This window comes from Exophiala xenobiotica (assembly GCF_000835505.1).
Source record: "Exophiala xenobiotica strain CBS 118157 unplaced genomic scaffold supercont1.2, whole genome shotgun sequence".
Classification (NCBI taxonomy): domain Eukaryota; kingdom Fungi; phylum Ascomycota; class Eurotiomycetes; order Chaetothyriales; family Herpotrichiellaceae; genus Exophiala; species Exophiala xenobiotica.
The window spans coordinates 3963287-3981664 of record NW_013562493.1 but is presented as its reverse complement, the minus strand read 5'-3'; the positions used below and the strand labels follow the sequence as shown (position 1 = coordinate 3981664).

Here is an 18378-nt window from a genome sequence, read left to right as displayed (position 1 = left end):
CGTGGACAAGTCCGCAGCCTCGCACAGCCTTGTCGGGTATAAGACACCACTCAACCAGGATATTTAGTCTGATCGATCACACGCTATTGATTTCAGTGGCTGGATACCGGGCTGCCGGACCAGGTTTGTGCTCCTCAGTATCCCTCTAAGCAATAACATCCTTGGTTTCCAGCTGCTTCATCACCTCCATCAGGACCTCCTTTGTGCTCAGATACGCATTCTTAGGATCCTTCCGCACTCTCTGCCAGACTTCACCATGCTTGGGCTCGGCAGATACGCACTTCGATATGACGTCTTCACGTTTCTCCTGGGACAGTATTAGTCTTGCACTGTGACTTTGCACCGGGGTACCGGGTATACTTACATCAGTACCATGTTGCATCACAAACTTCAAATACCACGCCCACGTGTCTCCCAGATCGGGATCGAGCACAATGGCCTTCTCAAACCAGCTCATAGCCTTGTCCAATCTCCGCTCGCTCCAGAATATTCGCGCGATGGTGACGAATAGAATCGGGTCATTGTCGACAGCTTTGATCGCCTCTAATGCCAATGGCTTGCGTTGAGTTCTAGGTTGTAGACTCCAGATGTTCTCCGACAATAGCAGGCCTGATTTGGGACATTCTTGTAGTGCTTTGGACATTAATATCTTCGCTTGTTGAACATTCGGTGGCTTGGCGTGCAGCTCAACTCGGATACTCTCCACCCACAATTCCGGATTCTTCGGATTTTGCAGTCGCGCCCTGTCAAGGACTGATCTCGCTTTGATGATGATGCCTGCTTTCTCTTCGAGTCGTGAAGCAAGAAGCCATAGAGGGACTGATTTTGGACAAGCCCTCGTACCCTGAGAATATGCCTCTCGAGCTTGAGGTATCATACCTTTGTCCTCGTAGATTTGACCTTTGATCATCCATAGCTTGGCACTGCGAGGGAAGCGTGTCTCTTTCTTGTCGACCACGGTAGAAGTAAGACCTTGGAGGACCAAATCAAGCGCCACATCAATATTACCCAGTTGACGCTCGTATGCGGCACTCTTGTACCAGACACGCTCAGTGGCGGCTTCTTGTCGTGCGGTGGCAAGAAGATCCCTGGCCTGATCGACCTGTTTGGCGTCTGCTTCCAGTTTGACAGCTGCAAGCCAAATTTCTTCGGACTTAGGATTCTGATTGAAGGCTCTGCCGAGCACGCGACGAGCATCGTCGACGTTCCCAGCATACCACTTCTCTCGAGCAAGCTGTAGCCAAAAGTTTTCAGACTGTGGGCAAGCCTCGACAGCTTTCTCCAAGACTTGCCAGAGCGCTTCTTTGGTACCGTGATGTCTCTCAAGATCAGCAGCTTCGAGCCATAACGATGTGCTAGTGGGAAAGATACGCAAAGCATATGCATATATAGCTCGAGCTGTTTCAAACCGTTCTCGGCTCATACTAGCCTTTGCATCGTCCTTGAATATTTCTTTCCGATCGTCGTCCTCATCAAGACCGTATCCAAGTGTCTCTCGAATGATGGCGCCGCAGGTCAATACAGCACCCTCTGCTTCGCACTTCTCGGCTTCGGCGATCCATTCCTCACGCTTGAGCATAGCACCTTCCTTGACAAGCGCCTTGACCGCACGATTCATGATATTGACCTTGGTCGCATTGCCAATCTGTTCTTGTAATCGTGCTGCAGCGATCCAGATTTCGTGACTTGTCGGTACAGCCTTCCTGGCTTTATTGAGGACCGCTTGTGCATTTTCGGGAGTTTCTAGTCTAGCCAGGGCAAGCCATAATTCGACAGACAAAGGGATGATCTCGGTGGCTTTGGCAAGCAGTAACTTTGCGTCTTCCGGATCTTCTTCCAGGTTGACTGCTTCCTTCCAGATGGCAACAGATTGAGGAATATGATCGATTGCTTGTCGTAAGACTCGCTTCTTTGCTCGAGGTTCCGATTCCAGCTTCATAGCTTCGATCCACAACCTCGTCGAGCGCTCATTGTTCTTGATTGCGTTGGCAGCAACAATCTTCGCATTGTGGTTGTCATTCATTCGGATATTCTCCAGCCAGGCATCTTCGCTCTTGGGACATTGCTCACAGCCTTGAGCTATGAGTTTCCGGGCGGACACGATCTTTCCAGCTAATTCGTCCAACCGTGCAATAGCAATCCAACCAGGAGCATGCTTAGGATTTGTCTTGATTACTGACTCCAACAAGACTCTGACCCGCTTGACGTCTCCGACCGCTAGTTCTGAAGCCTTGAATTCTGCAGTGTTGAGGCTGGTCAAGTATCCTTTGGTGTCAATCGCCGTTGCTGATCCCGTTCCCGCATCTGCCTGCGCAGCTCGATCCAACCTGGCTTTGAGGACTTTGTCTCTTGCAACACCAATAGCCGCGAAGTTCGTCATCGTCCCATCTCTGTTGTCGGCACTTACACCAGGGTCCGCCCCTTCATCTTGAACAGTCGTTTGAAGTTCCGTCGAATCCCTCGCGCCGGCCAATACACTGTCGGGAACGGCGTAGAACCGTTGCCTCAGGTTCTGTTTCGATCTTCGGTTCTTGCCCGTCAGATCGCCAGGATCCGGTAGGTTTGCCCATTCATCATCGGTTATCGTGGCTAGAGGTCTCTTTAGGTCTGCGAATTGTTCCGATATATTGGGGTTCTTTCGATTGTATTCTTCGATTTCTTCTCGTTCTCGTGCTTCCCTAGAGGACCGCGAAGGATTTACGTCGGTAATCTGTTCATCCCAAAGTGGAAAAGATAAACCACAGGCTTCTTTGACAGAACGAGGAAGGGCAGGAACAATGGAATGGGAGTGTACTAACCTTTGTGCTTTCCGCCGTCTTTCCATCTTCTCTTCAACTTCCTGGTATATTCTGTCCGCCTCATCATCATCTCTGTCGTAGTGTCCGAAGGCGAACAGCCCGGTCTCGTTGTCGGGATCTTGGAACCGCTCATCGTCCTCTTCTTGTTCTTCTGGCTTCTTGCCGGTGGCACCGTAGGCTGTTGGAGGCGCGGCGCCCAACTGTGCCGCTCTCTTCGCGAGTGCTTCCTGTATCTGTTCTGCGCTAGGCCCTTCTCGAGCAGGACCAAGATCGGATCGAGTTGTGAAGCCGGTCGCGCCTCGTCCCAGACCTGCGACATAATTTTCCGGGGCCGCCTGACTTAGGAAATCTCGTCGCGACGCCATGATGGGCGTGTCAGTACTGGCGGACTGTTGGAAATAAAGTCATCAATTGGGAAGAATACTCTGAGGTACTCTGAAAGTACCGTATGGAGTAACCGACCTGGAAGAAAAGCAGTTGGCGTACTGTGGTAGATCAAAAATCCGAAGGCATCCATTTCCCCACGATCTGCTGCGGTCTCCATCGTAAAAGATTCTGCCGCTCTCAACTTTCACCGCCAAAAAGTTCAAAAAAGTTCCCCAGCAAGACCAGTCCTCCGCCCCTCGACTCTACACACCTCTGCTGAGCCGCCTCCAGGCTGCTTCAACTCCCAAAATACCCTCTCATCCTCTCCCTACCTCAATCAACGTCCTCCAGCATGCCAAAAGCCAACAAGAAGCTCCCCGGCGGGGTGCCCAACGCCTCTTCCTCACCCTACACAAAACCCTCTTCCTCCTCGGCCTCGAACGCCATCTTCAAGATGAACACAGACATAGGCCAGCACGTCCTCAAGAACCCCGGCGTGGCTACTGCGATCGTCGACAAAGCTGACCTTAAACAATCCGACATAGTCCTCGAAGTCGGTCCCGGCTCCGGCAACCTGACGGTCAAGATCCTCGAAAAGGCCAAAAAATGCATCGCCGTCGAACTCGACCCTCGCATGGCCGCCGAAGTCACCAAACGTGTCCAGGGCACACCGCAGGGCAAACGCCTCGACGTCGTCCTCGGCGACGTGATCAAGACCGACCTCCCCTACTTCGACGTCTGCATCAGCAACACGCCCTACCAAATCTCCTCGCCTCTAGTCTTCAAATTACTCGCAACCACCCCGTCCCCGCGAGTCTGTATACTCATGTTTCAGCGCGAATTCGCCCTGCGCTTGTTCGCCAAACCGGGCGATAAACTGTACTCGCGACTCAGCGTGAACGCCCAGATGTGGGCGAAAATCGACCATATCATGAAAGTCGGCAAGAACAATTTCAAGCCCCCACCCGCCGTCGAGAGCAGCGTCGTCCGGCTCGTGCCCAAGAACCCGCGACCCAATATCTCATATGAAGAGTGGGACGGCCTGCTACGGATATGCTTTGTGCGGAAGAACAAGACCCTCCGGGCCAATTTTTTAGGAACAACCAGCATATTGAACCTTCTCGAGACGAACTATCGAACCTGGTGCGCCCAGAATGATATCCCTCTCGAAGACGGCCCAGCCGGAGACTCGACGACGTTAATGGAAGTCGAGAATACACTAGCCGTCGATGCCGAGGAAGAAGACGAAGACCGCGATGAATGGGATGGGTTCATGGACGTCGATGCAGACGAGGACGAGTTACCGTCATTCTTCAAGGAACAGCAGCAGCAACAACAGCAATCCTCCAAAACAGCAAAGGGTGCCAACCGGAAAAGGCGAGGCAAAGTCTCTGAGCTCGTCCGCGAGAAAATCCGCTCGGTCCTTGAAGATAAGACGCAACTCGGCGATAAACGTGCCCGGATGTGCGATGAGGGCGACTTTTTGAAGCTATTATACAATTTCAACCTCGAAGGCATACACTTTCGGTGAGAATGATTCGGCCCCGAGGCCGGATACGAGCGTGAAGAGATGAGAGGAAAAGTCTTATGATTTATATGACGAACAACTTACGAGATACCCCATAGACAAAAGTTCGATTCGTTTCAGGCCACATCAGAGGAAGTGGGCAATACCAGATTTCAGTCAAAGAAGCATGCTTCTCAGAAGTGTAGGCATTGTCACTGATTATACTATTGTGTCTACCTTGGTCGCTATATTGCGTTTCTCATAGTGACCCCTATCTTCGATTCCCCATCGAATATATCATCTTCCTCCATACCAGGTAGGCATCCTTTCATGATCTCGTCATATCACAGCAGGTAAACGATCCAGCACTAATAAAACATCACAGTATCCTCCAAGAAATAAACCTCCAAGCCTCGATCAGTGGATGGGTGCAGCTTCATAATAGGCAGCATAACTGGAAGCAACAAAAACCAACGTAGCTGTTGCTATGCCCAGGCAGATATCCTGCCTGCAACCCCGACTGTTTGACCGGACAACTCAGCTTTCCAGACCGACCATGACCAGCAGAGTCAATCTCTAGTCATCTAGACGGCATCTTAATGTCGAAGAATCAATACGCAAGAGAATCCAACATGGCCAACCATTGACAAATGTGAGAAACGATACAATTTTTCGCAATGACACAAAACCCGCTCGCTGGACTCATTCCCGAACTGCTCATCAGCTTTCCCGATTTCGAAGAAAACTGGAGATACTTTAAGCAGCTCGGGCAGCCGCATTCTTGATCAGGGTGGACTAGACTCCAGCCAGATCTCCTGATAGTCACCAGTGACTTTTGGGAGTATGCTTTTGACATTTTCTTTTGTCGAAGAAGAGAAAACTGCAAAGTATCCATACCCGAAAAGTTGCGGCGGCAACGTAACCGCCATCGATAGCAGCTCCCGAAGGAGCAATGGTTTGGGTGAAAAAAAGAACCGATGAGACTTCAACGCACAAGACGTTGCCTGCTCAACTGCAAAAAAGGCTTTCCACAAGAACGACAGGGCAGAAAACAGAAGCAATTCCAAAAAGGCCGCCTATGCGACTACAAGCCGGCACACTCAAAAGTGCAAGAACGTATTCAGTCTGTTCCTTTCAAGCTCCATATACTGCATCCTCGTAATTCTTGCTATAGTCGACGCTCTGCCGTCGGGTGTATTCGTAGCTGCGTCCACTGACGCTTGGGGCTCGGCTGGGTTGTCGACTTGATTTTAAGCTCGGAACCCGGTCTTCAATGTGAGAAAGACGCCTGGAGGATTGATTCGGCTCACGATTGGAGACATTGCTAGAGACACTCTTGCGAGACGTGCGACTAGTCACACTGGGTGCACGTTCAATACTTTTCCGCTCTTTGAATCGGGATTCCTCTTTTGCTTCCGTGCCGACTGAAACAATGAGGCCGCCGACGTTGAAGCTGATCGGCCGGCCTTCTTTCTCCACGTAGTCAGCTGGAATACTCATATTCAGGCCGCCAGGTAGGGTAATGCTCGTCCTAGTGCCACTTGTATGACTTCTGCCACGACCGGATGAGTCCTTTGACGAAGACTGGTGACTTTTGTGGCTGTAGCTGCTCCCTGTTTCTGACTTCGAGCTAGAAGTGCGTTTGTTCAAGTCTCGAAGAGCCTGAGCAGTCAGTTCGCCTGAGGTTTTGCTCCTACTTTGCTGATATTGCTCAGCCTCGATCTCCTTCTGATCAAGTGGCACGGCCCCAGCTGGCATTGTAGTCCGGCGCGGTAAAGGGTCAACCTTGCTTGAAGCCACCTTGGTCGTCGTGGTGGGCGTAGAGTAGGAGACCGACTTTCTGGGTAGTGCAGGACGATCGCGAGCTTCAACAACCGATGGCCCGCGATAGGAGGTGGGAGGACGCGATGGGGAGTGAGATTCTCGCCGTCCTCTCGTGGCTGAAGGAGGTTGTCGCGATTCGTGAGAGTCGGCATCGTCGTCGTCGTATTGATCTGACTCGTAAAGCCGCTCTCGAAGGGGTCCTTCTGAGGGGTGATAGGTTTTCGACCTTCTGGTGCTTGGTCTCCGGACGAGAACGACCTCGGCAGGTTGCGTCTTTGGCTGCGGAGGCGGAGGCGGCGGCATTATGATGCGATCATCATCACTGGTGCGAGCTGACTTTCGAGAAGAAAGCACAGGTCGGTCCTCCTTCGAGGAGACCCTCTCAAACCCAATCACCCCAGGCTCAGCATAGGTCTGCCTGATGACTGGATCGCCGTACGTTGTTACTCTTCGGACAGGGCTTGGTCGACGGCTTGGTTTTGTGGAGTGCAACTCGGACGAAGGCGGATTGTCTATGAATGGCAGCATATGCTGGAAAGGGGCGAAAGAGGCACCTGGGACCGGGGACGTCGGAGCGTACGAGTAAGGTACGTGATTGTAAGGGAGTGAAGGGGTGACTGGGGTGGCCCAGCCAGAAGTAGCAACAACAGGCTGCGCGTAGATGCCCGGACTGACATACTGAACAGGAATTGGTGGGTTGACCATGCTCAGGGGTCTCGGCTGCCTTGACGAAGACATTCGTCTCGATTTATCGGGTAATGCGTCATCGTCCTTCGCGCTTCGGGGCGCATTCTGTCTGATCGCCTTGGGAGATGGTGGTGGAGGAGCCACGCTGGATGCTCGAGACATCTCTTTCTTGATGTCGATGTGTTTGCCATACTGGTCACAGACCCAGCACGTGCGAGGCTCGTGGACAAAATGCTTCACCTTACCCAGTCGCGGCTGATCAGAAATGGGTTCTTTGCTCTGAGGCACAGACTGACGGCGGCTGACAGGCTTCGCTGGGCCGCTATGAGGCATGTGGTAAGGCTGTCGCTCCCTTTCCAGAATGACGGCAGTGTCGAGCTTGAGATCTGGCATCTTCCGTCGTGTGATAGTAGTAGGTTCAGCAACTAGAGAGCCTGTTCCACTAACGTACCGTGAGTCGATGCCATTGCTGGGGGACTTTGGCGCGTGTGATCTAGCGGTCAATTCTTGTTCAGATCGTTTGATTGCTACATTGGCAGAAGTTCGAGAGCCAGGGAGAGTCGTTTGAGCATCTTCGTCATAATCCTCGACTGTGGCTACTCGAGGGCGACGGCGTTCAATATCTGGCATGGACGCGGTAGCAAAGATCAAAGGGGTGAAGTGAGGGAGGCTATTTGTAGCAAGGTCCGAACGGGATTATGGTTCTGAGGATGGAAGGGGGTTGTCGTCGTGGTGGAGTGACAGGGGTCGTCCGTCGTTCCAAGGCCTGACCCCAATCGATGGGCTGATAATCAAAAAGGACCGGATTTTCCTTTGCCACAGGTGTGCCCACTTTAGGTGCGGATCGTGGCTGGAGGCTCGTTCCGGGCGGTTGGTGGGCGGGCCTAAGGGCGTCAGGGCCTAATGTATTCCTCGTGTCGCTCGTCTTCGGCCCTCGGTGAAAGCGATTGCGATGCCTCCTCTCCAGGAATGGCTCTGAGCCTGGGGTTAAATGTGGTGGACTTGCTTCGACTGTTTCGTTTTGTTTGTTCATTCCAACTTGTCCTGAAGAGCTGCCATTTCGGTTGAATGGGGCTCTTCACCAACCTTGTCACTGGATCCCCTCGGGCGTCTGGCTCGTAGTTTGGGTTGGGCTTTAGCTTGGTGTTGCCGCACCTATGTTCCACATCCGATGCTGTGACAATGTCTTCGTAGTCGAGGTGCGCACTTCCGCTGGTGCGCAGCGCTGTGCTCCTATTTGTGTAATCTTTTGGCTGCGGACAAGGAGCGAGACGAAGCTTATCGCAGCTCGAGATCTTTTGACTGACGTGGTAGTCGTGTGCAGTCTTGATTTGCTCGCCGGGAGTGCGTGTGTCAAAACGAAGGATGGCTGCAGAGATTTGCGTAAAGTGCAAAGGAAAGTACGGCAATGCTCAACCAAGATGTCGGAAGCGTTAATGGTCAACTGAACAGAGGGGAGGGAAGCGAGCCGAATGCGCCTGCGATTGATTTCCTTTTAATTGTTAGCAACGAGTCATTCTTGTCAACCCCACCACGCGTGGCTCTAGGCAGGCGAGACAGAGGGAGCAATGACAAGACACGACACGAGAGACGAGAAAAATTCCTGTCTCTGCCTGTTGACCAAGTGGTTGGCTGCGATATGACGACCAGGGTAGCCGGAGGCAGCAGCAGGGTGCAGTAGGCAGGGGGGATTCTTTCTCTAGGCTGGCAAAAGTTGCGGATGGTTCGAGGATGGCATTGGCGAGCGGGAACTGATGCGCGTGAGAAGTCGTTGCAAGAGCCAACCGGTGTTGTATTAGTTGCGTGATGTGCGGGTTGGTGTTGCTTGCTGCCTTGTGAATGGTTGATATAAGCCAATTGAAGCCCGATGAGGGAGAATTCGCACGCAGTTGCAGGCACAGCTTCGTCGTTAAAGTCCACTCGACGAATAGCCATGGCCACTTCCTGCGACCGCATGCTCGTCAACTTGTCTTCACATCTTGCTGGCCTGTTCTGCTTCGCCCCTTCGCATGGCGGCGTCAGCACTCATTTTTAGAGAATAGTGGCCAACAACATGGCCAGGGATGACCGACGCAGACAATCAGGGTCCATGGAATGAAATCATCTGCATTGTTCATCTCGGGATTGTGGCCCCTCAGCGTACTTCAGGTGTCACGAAACGTGGATTGTACTCCGATAGGGGATGATATTGTAGTACGACACGGCTGTTGGCAAGCTGTTGATTGAGGAAAACGCGGGGAGCCTACCTGCAGATGGTGATGCTGATGCTGATGAGAAGAGCCCATCCTTCATTCGCTTCAATGCTATGCTAGCTCTATGTTACACAGAAGGTGCAGCCTGCTTGTCTGTGGCTGGCCTTGGACGTAGTAGACTGTGCAGGTTTCGTCCAGTGAGGTATAGTAGACATGGAGTTTCCAAGACCATGTTAGCGTGCAGACACGTTCATCCCATCGTCGAGGTCCATGATCATGATCCGCAGATTCAGCACACGAAGAATCTCAGGTCCCGTATGTCCCAGGAGCTCGAAACAATATCGGTGCCCAACGCACTGTGACGTGAACAGCCTTCCCTGCCCTGACTAAAAGTGCTTAGTCTGTACAGTTGCATGAACACACATCAGCATCTTAAAGAACAAGGAATCGCCTCATCCGCTGGAGCTGGACCTGGTCACCATCATAAGAGTGTTAGGTTAGATCCTTGTTGATCGCTGCAACTGTCTCATCGCCCCGGAGAAAATCTGATCCGCCGTCAGTCTACAAGTTGTACCCTCGTTGTGGGCTTTCTTCTCGACCCAGAGCCCGAACCCCAAGATTCTCGTAATCGCAAGTCACTTTCGCCAGTAATAGCGTTCCGAATATTCCCGCTCAAAATGCTCAAACACCCCTGGTCGGATCAACCCGTCACCTCATCCTACCTGCCGATAGCCGCCGTGTTACATTCGCTGCACTGGTGTTAGGCCGAGCAAGGTCATGCCATTCCACAAAACCTGACGGGCAGCCTCGTACAGCGCCAATCGAGCCTTCTGCAATTCGGCCTCGCTTCCCACAACTTGCAGATGATCATAACTTGAACTCAGAGCGTGAGCCATTTTGAACAGATACGTCAATAGCGTTGCTGGCTCACGAGTCTTGAGCGTGTTGAGGACCACGTCAGGATATTGCGCCAACGACCGGGCCAAGTTGATAGCATGAGCTTCCTTCAGCAACGACAGGTCGGCAGAGCTCAGGGCAGTCAGATCCGCATTGGCTCTCCGTTCGATCGAGCACAGTCGTGCATGGGCATACTGCAGGTATGGACCCGTGTCTCCTTCGAACGCTGTCATCTGGTTGATGTTGAATTCGTAGCCATTGCGGACTTTGCCTGTCAAATCCTGCACCATGATGGCAGTGATAGCCAGGATATCGGCCACAGCTTCCGGATCGTCCAGCTGTTCGTACTTCTTCTCGTTCTTCTGCATGACCTCGAGCATGGTTTCTTTGACCGTCTGGATGATGTCGTCCAAGAACTTGACTGTGCCCCGTCGAGTGCTCATACCCTTGACCATGCCAAAGGAAATGTGCTCACACTTCTCCGCAACCTCTTTGTAGCCACCAAGTTCTGTAGTCTTGAAAACTTGAGCCATGTGTTCATTTTGTTGATCCGCCACAACGTAGATCATCTTGTCGAAGTGGTACTTGTCGTATCGTTCTAGGATCGCTGCCAGATCTCGCGTCAGATATAGCGGAGTGCCATCTCTTCGAACGATGATCGCTTTGTTCAATTTCTTTGCTCCGTACTTGGAGAAATCGACCAGAAGCGCACCGTCCGATTCTTCGGCAATTTTCTTGGCCATAAGATTGTCGAGCACCTTCTTGATGGTTTCTGCCTTGACCTGTGATTCACCGGAGTAGACGTCGAATTCAATATTCAGCCGCGCATACGTCCTCTTGTATTTTTCGATGCTCATATCGCGGAACTTTTGCCACAGGGCAAGTGGCTCTGGATCCCCATCTTCCATGCTCTTGAAGTATTTTCGTGCTTTTTCGTCTTCACTGGCTTCGACCAGTGGAGCTAGCTTCTCTTCTAGGCCTGTGACATCCTCTCCTTTGGCCTTCTTCTCCCTGATTTCCTTCTTGAGTGCATCGATAGGCTCATCTTGTTCACTCTTGATCTTGCTTATCTTCACGTAGACTTGGAACAGATGCTGGATCGAATTCTTGTCTAGTTCTTCTTGGCTTCCAAACTGCTTGAAACCGTTGGCCAGAAGACCGTATTGCTTCCCCCAGTCACCAAGGTAATTCATCTTGATAACCTCCCAGCCCATGATCTTGTATAGCTTGGCGAGAAACCCTCCAATAATCGTGCTTCGAAGATGACCTGCGTGGAATTCTTTGGCAATGTTTGGTGACGAGAATTCCACAATGACCCGTTTTTGGCCCTTGGAGGGATCCGATGGATCTTTGAGGCCAGATGTCGGGTTGGTGCCGTATGCTTTCCTACTTGTGAGGATCTCAGGTATCACCGTTCTGATCAAGTGTTCTGGTTTGTAGAAAAACTGAACAAAGGGACCATTGTGAGATGCTGTTGCTAGCGTGTCGTCAGTAGTAGGAAATGCTTCGGCAATTTCTTTGGCTTGATCCTGAGGTGGTTTGCCTTTGACCCGCAGTGCAGCCACCGGCAGCATCAGGTCTCCCTTGTCGAGTGTAGCCGTCCACTGCAGCAGAGGAATAATTTCGGCATCTTTTCGATTTACAATGGGAGCTAGCCTCTCTGCAATATGTTGTCGGTAGAAGTCGACGGGGTTCTTGGCCTTGGCCATCTCGTCTATTGACAAAGATGTGATCTTCTCACTTATTTCTGAAGCCATGACGGATTTTCTCGCTGCACAAGTGGAGAAGCGTCGATGGGGTGAATATGACAAGTTTATGATGGTCCCAAAGTTCTTGTCGTAGTGTGACTGGGATCTGCTCGGCAGAACCGACTTCAAAAAGACACCAGAAAGAGACCGAGGCTTCAATGGTCTAGAGGGGAGAGTTTGCAGAGGTCTAAGAAAATGAACAGAAGGAAATGCGCGTGGGAGCATAAGGACAATTCTTTTTGCATAGTCATATCTTCTTCCTGCACGATGCTCATGAGCCAATTGAAAAGTTGATGTCTTGGCGTGGCGAACCGGGACAATCTTTTTGCCGTCACAGCCTTGCCCTGTTCTGCGGCTTCTTCGCCTCCAACTACTTGAACCCAGCCTCGCAGGATTCAAAGCACCTCGCTACTACCACAGTACACACTGTACAATTTTCCTCCACCAGATATGATGTCTGAACTTCTCTGCCAGCAATGTCCGAGGAGCCCAAGGCTTCGATAGAGCCTCAAAGTGCGAAGGATGACGATAGCCACGAACCCCAATCTAAGCGCTTCCGATTCAAGTCGAAAAGGGAGAATGATGTCCGTGAAGAGGACAATCTGAGAAGGCACAAGCGCAGGAGACACCATGAATCATCTCACGCTGGCGAGAGACGTCGCAAGTCCTCTAAGCGTTCCCCCGACCACATACCCGCACACTCTCACTCGTTGAATTCCTTGCCTGCAGACCAAGCCTTTCGCGAGTCACTCTTCGATGCGCTTGGAGACGATGAAGGCGCAGCATTCTGGGAGGGGGTATATGGACAGCCCATTCACGATTACCCGAACACCTACGAAGATGAAGAGACTGGCGAGTTGGAACGCATGACCGATGAGGAATACGCGCAGTTTGTCCGTCGGAAAATGTGGGAGAAGAGCTGGGAAGGAATAGAAGCTGCCAAAGAAGAGAAGAGAAGAGAGCGGGAAGAAGAAAAGCAGCGGATACGCGAGGAAGAGAACAAAAGGAACAAGCAGAGGCAAGCCCAGCACGATGACTACATATTCGACGCCCAAGTTGGGGCCAGTCTTCGCCGCGGCGAAAGACGAAAAGACCGTAGACGATGGCAGGCCTTGTGGCAGGACTATTTGAAGCGGTGGAATGAGCTGCAGGCATTGGCGCAGAACCGTCCAGAGCCCGAGGAAGATACAGAGCAAGTCTTTCTCCGCAACAAAATAGCGTGGCCGGTTGAATCGGGTAAGCGCAAAGATGTCCACCGAGACGAGATTGAGCGTTTTGTCAGGAAAGGAACGGCCAGCCTAGAGTCGGACGAGAATACCGGAGACCCTCTTGCTAATGCCCTCAAAGCGGAGCGGGTAAGATGGCATCCTGACAAGATCCAGCAGCGGTACGGATTCATGGAAATTGACGAAAGCACCTTGAAAGGTGTCACAGCCGTCTTCCAAATATTCGACGACATCTGGGCCGACGTTCGAAAGACGGGACAATAAGAGGACAGCTATCAAAATGTCATTGCGCTGACGAAATCTTCGTTGCGATTGCCTCACCGTCTAGGTTACTGTGTTTTGATCAGAAGAGTAATGTTTAGGTCTCGACATTTAACGGCTGTACACCACCAGTCCATTCTGCAACGACAAGATCTGGTACTCCTCTTACAAGGACATGAACATGCTCCATACCCGGGACAGATTGCAAGGCCGTCCAATTCTTGAACCACACGACTTTCTCCTCCTCGCCAGGCAAATCCTTGACTCGGTTCACGAATTTGGTTTGTATGAATTCTTCAACTTGCTGCCGTGACTTTGGAGTCATATCGCCTTTGGTGGGCTCCGACTCCAATCTGGTCTTCAGCCAGACTATGATGTGCCGAATGCCTTCATCAAGTCCGTAAGGCCAATCGTTGATCAGGATTTTGTAGTCGTCTTCGTGAGCGAAGGGGGTCGGATCTTCCACCGCAAACTCGGGTCCAGTTTTAGCAGTCGACGAAGCCAACGGTGTCCATCTGAGTCTCTCTCTCATGACGAAAATTGGGATACTCCCATATGCGGCCTTGGTCTCAGCCGACCATTTGATGTATCGCCTCAGATCGGAAGGCCATCTTTTGAATAGATGAAGATTGTTCTCAGCTACACATTTTTAGAGTGTCAACAGTCACGCAGATATGAAACGTATTGTTACATTAGATCATACCAATAATCTGTTTGATTTCCTCCCATGTGTGGGGAGAGAATTCATCGTTGCTCATAGACAGGATCTCTCTATCAAGAGCCGTCAAGGCAAATGGAACAGGAGTATCAGTGCTGTCTGTAGTCATGATAATAGCCTCCCTTTCCGATCCCTACCCGAGCTCGAGCTCGTACTTTCAGGAACAGGCAATGTTCACCGGACGCTTTGACCAAAGATGGGGATGGGCTTTCCGTGGGTTCGGAAAGGCCCCGCACTCAATGACCAGAACCAAGCACAAGATCCCGAAGAACGGATGAAAAGGGCAAAGATTATTCTGCACTCGACACGACGAAGTCCGACGAGCGAAATTGAAGCGCGGCGCGGCGAGAACAGATGCGAGTAGCGGCCACAAGCCCCACGTTCCTCGTTCCTCTCTTCTGCCCTCCGTTTCTCGCTGCGAACTTCCCCAACGCCGATATATTTTTTTGTTTCCCACCCCAGCGACCCAAGCAGACACCACTCTGACCAGACTCCCGGTGTTATTCTGCAGGTGTGTGTAGGCCCCAGGTACGGAGCAAGCAGGGCGGTTGGCGAACACAAGTACAATAACGAGGTAAGAATAGCTCCACGTCAACACCCTGCTGCCACCCTCACCAGAGTTAAGTTAGATCAGGGACACTTTCTAAAAGATCTACCAGTTTCCGGTCTTTTTGTTCGCCAAAGTCACTGAACCAGAGATGTCGTGGGTTCCTGTCGCAGCCGCTATTGCTGCTGCTCTCGCTGCGGTCTTCGTGGGCTACAAGTTCTTCGCCGGTGGTGGTGAGTAACCCCCAAGTTCCAGTGGCCTGACACTCTCGCTAACTCCTTCCCAGCGCCCTCGTCACGAAAGATCCTCAAGCCGGACACCTTCCAAGAATTCCCTCTCATCGACATCAAGAAGACCTCTCACAATGTCGCCATCTACCGATTCGGTCTTCCCAAGCCCACCGACATTCTTGGTCTTCCCATCGGGCAGCACATGTCCCTCGCTGCGACGCCCAAGGGTGCTGAAAAGGAGGTGGTGCGGTCATACACTCCCATCTCTTCAGACGAAGACCAGGGTTGGTTTGAGCTCCTGATCAAGGCATATCCTCAGGGAAACATCAGCGCGCACATGGCCACCTTGAAGATTGGTGATACCATGAAGGTACGGGGACCAAAGGGAGCCATGGTCTACACTCCGAATCTTTGCAAGCGCATTGGTATGATTGCTGGTGGTACTGGCATTACTCCTATGCTTCAAATCATCCGAGCCATCAACCGTGGGCGACCTAGAAATGGAGGCAACGACACCACCAAGGTTGACTTGATTTTCGCTAACGTTAATCCTGATGATATCCTTCTCAAAGAACAGCTCGATGCTCTGGATAGGGAAGACCCAGACTTTAATGTGTATTATGTCCTGAACAACCCACCTACGGGCTGGACTGGCGGTGTTGGTTTCGTCACTCCAGACATGATCAAGGAGAAACTACCTCCTCCAGCAGCAGACATGAAGATCCTGATCTGCGGGCCTCCCCCTATGGTCAGTGCTATGAAGAAGGCGACAGAAAGCCTCGGATACCAGAAGGCTCGACCCGTCAGTAAGCTGGAAGACCAAGTCTTTTGCTTCTAGGCTCCGTTTCCGAGTTGCTGGGTCGAGGAGGCTATGAATAAGACTGCAGATGATATATTTCGCAGCAGATGTACGTGGCTTGTCAACAAGATAACTCGTGTCAACGACAGTATCCCCGCTTCTGCACAGGGGATATTGGCGGCCATGGCCAAGCAGACTGCAATAGACATAGTCGAACGAGAAGCGAGACTGAAATCGATGAAGCCCTTCGGGTCAATGCTTGCCAGCACCAAGCGCGCCCATTCACTTTATGCATTGTGATCGTCGGACAAGGCTGCAGAATCCCTGTCTGTTGTGGCTGTGCATTCAGAGGGTTTTTCTATCTTATCACAGCCATTGACGTCAACACCAAAACACCAACTTCCATGCTGCGGCCTATCCACCCACCAGTACCACCTTACAAGTCCAAGTTGGCAGACAAGGTGTGTACCAAGGAATAGCCCTACTGATCATTCTCTAGATCTGCTTTATCCCACTTGCGCGAAGTTACTCCTGGTTACTACCGCGACCACAGCGTCAAGTTTCGTGGCTGGTGGCTCGGCACTTGCCGATTACTTCCCACTGATGATCGTTCTATGCAAGATGAGCATATGGTGATGACCAGGCCAAGAGGCACCCGACGTTCAGTATATATCGATCTAAACCTCGAGCTCGCCGAAAGATAGCCAGTACAAGAGTCTTGTCCACCAAGTAACCACCAACTCACCTGGCGTTTGCGAACCATCGTTACCATATCTTTCGTTCCCACACAACGCGAATAATTGATGATACCCCTCTCAAGCAAGTCCTTGTCTTGCCTTGGCTTGTACAGCGAAGCGAGTTGTTACATCTGCAGCGACTTACACATATACTTGACCCACGTCATCTTCGAACCTGGCCGGAAGACTCAACGAGGGAGAGGAGAGGCATTGCACCAGAAACCCCTGCTTCATAGTCGAGCCTTTCTAGCCATGGTGCTGTCAAGCCTCTCCTTCTGGCCCACCGTCTTCCTTACCCTAGTCATCTTCTTCAGCGCCACTGCCTTCGCCTCTACAAACTCAACGTACCCAAAGCGCGGCCTGATATATATATCCACCTCACACTCGTCCCACGACGATTCGATCTTCACCGAATCCGGATCGCCGTTGACGTGGTACTATAATTACTCACCATGGCCGACGGACTCGCTCTTCAACGCCATGGAATTCGTCCCCATGGTCCATGGTGCGTCGAATGCAGAAGACGACGTCGACACAATCAAATCGCTGTCTGGCGTTAGCCACATCCTCACGTTCAATGAGCCCGATATCGACACAGCTGACGGTGGCACGAACACTCTGCCCAACGATGCTGCCAAAGCGTATCTGGATACGCTGGCACCCTTAAGAGAGGAGCCGTATGGTTTGAAGCTGAGCCTGTAAGTAGGAACTGAAGCCTCAACATGGCGCATGTGTCCGCCGCACCATTGGTGGGAGAAGACCAGCACATAAGTCCAAAGGGCAGCGTATAGAATGAAATCTGACGATCCTCCACATCTAGACCCGCAACATCGGGCTCAGAAGCCGGTCTAACCTGGCTCGCCAAGTTCAACACCTCATGCTACCGCCTCAACTCAACCCACGGCTGTGAGTTCGACTTCATAGCATCGCACTTCTACGGACCCTTCCCATCCCTCGCGTCCTGGTTGCGCCAGATCCACGAGCTCTACCCGAACAAGAAAATCTGGCTAACCGAGTTCGCCATCCCCGCCGCCGACGACGAGACCACTCTCGCAATGATGAACGAGACCCTGCCTTACCTCGACGGACTGGGCTATGTGGAAAGATACAGTTGGTTTGGCACGTTCAGGTCCGACGACGCGAACGAGTGGACTGGAGACGGGGTGAGTATGCTCGATGGGAGTGGGAAACTGACCAGCGTTGGAGCGGAATATCTCGGTGGACACCAAAATGGGTTCGCAGAGGGTCAGGGACACAGCAGTGCTGCTACTGCTGTTGTTGAACTCCGGCCTGCTGTAAGGTATCTGCTCGCCGGGTTGGCGGTTGGGATGCTGGATACTATCTGTACCGTATGGTAGAAAAGAGTCTCGCCGTATTTATTGCAAACGTTCCCCGAGCTGTTTTGAGTGGAACAGGCCACCGTTATGGGAGTGCGAACCAGAGTCTGGATTCGAACACTCTACAGAACCTCGCCTGTCCAAGTGCGGGCGACAGGGCGCCACCTGTCCATGGATGCGAGTGGGCTGCACTTTTTTACCCTGTTCATCCGGGAGACGCCACCCGCAGACCTCTGGAGAATGTTGATTCATCTGTTCCAAACTTGAATGATGGGGATGCGAATGCGCCAGAGGTGCCGCGATTCTGCCTTGCAACTCCCATAAGGGGCATGTGCGAACTGCTTGCATACATTCATTTCGCAGGAAACCTGATTGGGCTGGAGATTTGGGCCCTCATGCAGCTGCAGCTGCTGGGCCCCCGCCATGTCGCCTGATTCTCTCAAGCAGTTTCTCGAATGCGCAAGTACCCTTCAGCCTGATCCTTTCCGAGTTCTCTTCCACCAT

General features: G+C 51.9%; 8 protein-coding genes across 8 annotated transcripts; 4 read left to right on the top strand and 4 right to left on the bottom strand.

Moving 5' to 3' along the window:
- Positions 1-46: 46 nt before the first annotated feature.
- On the bottom strand, positions 47-3254 carry PV05_03677 (uncharacterized protein). Its single transcript, XM_013464342.1, has 3 exons — positions 2799-3254; positions 365-2710; positions 47-307 (listed from the first exon to the last, which is right to left on the bottom strand). The coding sequence occupies exons 2-3, from the start codon at positions 2378-2380 to the stop codon at positions 146-148; spliced, it is 2178 nt and encodes a 725-aa protein (XP_013319796.1). The 5' UTR covers positions 2381-2710; positions 2799-3254; the 3' UTR covers positions 47-145.
- A 146-nt stretch (positions 3255-3400) lies between these two features.
- PV05_03676 (dimethyladenosine transferase) lies at positions 3401-4860 on the top strand. Its single transcript, XM_013464341.1, has one exon. The coding sequence runs from the start codon at positions 3517-3519 to the stop codon at positions 4693-4695; it is 1179 nt and encodes a 392-aa protein (XP_013319795.1). The 5' UTR covers positions 3401-3516; the 3' UTR covers positions 4696-4860.
- Positions 4861-4877: 17 nt separating this feature from the next.
- PV05_03675 (uncharacterized protein) lies at positions 4878-8909 on the bottom strand. The gene has a single exon (XM_013464340.1). The coding sequence runs from the start codon at positions 7810-7812 to the stop codon at positions 5806-5808; it is 2007 nt and encodes a 668-aa protein (XP_013319794.1). The 5' UTR covers positions 7813-8909; the 3' UTR covers positions 4878-5805.
- Positions 8910-9388: 479 nt separating this feature from the next.
- On the bottom strand, positions 9389-12253 carry PV05_03674 (arginine-tRNA ligase). Its single transcript, XM_013464339.1, has one exon. It carries the CDS (start codon positions 12242-12244, stop codon positions 10115-10117), a length of 2130 nt encoding a protein of 709 aa, XP_013319793.1. The 5' UTR covers positions 12245-12253; the 3' UTR covers positions 9389-10114.
- A 134-nt stretch (positions 12254-12387) lies between these two features.
- On the top strand, positions 12388-14116 carry PV05_03673 (uncharacterized protein). The gene has a single exon (XM_013464338.1). The coding sequence runs from the start codon at positions 12496-12498 to the stop codon at positions 13507-13509; it is 1014 nt and encodes a 337-aa protein (XP_013319792.1). The 5' UTR covers positions 12388-12495; the 3' UTR covers positions 13510-14116.
- Positions 13515-14384, bottom strand: PV05_03672 (uncharacterized protein). Its single transcript, XM_013464337.1, has 2 exons — positions 14210-14384; positions 13515-14145 (listed from the first exon to the last, which is right to left on the bottom strand). The coding sequence occupies exons 1-2, from the start codon at positions 14331-14333 to the stop codon at positions 13604-13606; spliced, it is 666 nt and encodes a 221-aa protein (XP_013319791.1). The 5' UTR covers positions 14334-14384; the 3' UTR covers positions 13515-13603.
- A 538-nt stretch (positions 14385-14922) lies between these two features.
- On the top strand, positions 14923-15839 carry PV05_03671 (NADH-cytochrome b5 reductase 1; the record flags this gene model as incomplete). The annotated part of the gene is made up of 2 exons (XM_013464336.1): positions 14923-15004; positions 15058-15839. The coding sequence occupies 2 exons, from the start codon at positions 14923-14925 to the stop codon at positions 15837-15839; spliced, it is 864 nt and encodes a 287-aa protein (XP_013319790.1).
- A 950-nt stretch (positions 15840-16789) lies between these two features.
- Positions 16790-17895, top strand: PV05_03670 (uncharacterized protein; the record flags this gene model as incomplete). The annotated part of the gene is made up of 2 exons (XM_013464335.1): positions 16790-17235; positions 17358-17895. The coding sequence occupies 2 exons, from the start codon at positions 16790-16792 to the stop codon at positions 17893-17895; spliced, it is 984 nt and encodes a 327-aa protein (XP_013319789.1).
- Positions 17896-18378: the final 483 nt, after the last annotated feature.

Coding starts and splice junctions, on each gene's coding strand:
- PV05_03675 (XM_013464340.1), bottom strand. CDS start 7,812: ATGCCAGATATTGAACGCCGTCGCCCTCGAGTAGCCACAGTCGAGGAT.
- PV05_03677 (XM_013464342.1), bottom strand. CDS start 2,380: ATGACGAACTTCGCGGCTATTGGTGTTGCAAGAGACAAAGTCCTCAAA. Junction 308..364: donor TGATGCAACATGGTACTGAT/GTAAGTATACCC, acceptor ATACTGTCCCAG/GAGAAACGTGAAGACGTCAT.
- PV05_03672 (XM_013464337.1), bottom strand. CDS start 14,333: ATGACTACAGACAGCACTGATACTCCTGTTCCATTTGCCTTGACGGCT. Junction 14,146..14,209: donor GGAAATCAAACAGATTATTG/GTATGATCTAAT, acceptor AAAAATGTGTAG/CTGAGAACAATCTTCATCTA.
- PV05_03673 (XM_013464338.1), top strand. CDS start 12,496: ATGTCCGAGGAGCCCAAGGCTTCGATAGAGCCTCAAAGTGCGAAGGAT.
- PV05_03674 (XM_013464339.1), bottom strand. CDS start 12,244: ATGCTCCCACGCGCATTTCCTTCTGTTCATTTTCTTAGACCTCTGCAA.
- PV05_03676 (XM_013464341.1), top strand. CDS start 3,517: ATGCCAAAAGCCAACAAGAAGCTCCCCGGCGGGGTGCCCAACGCCTCT.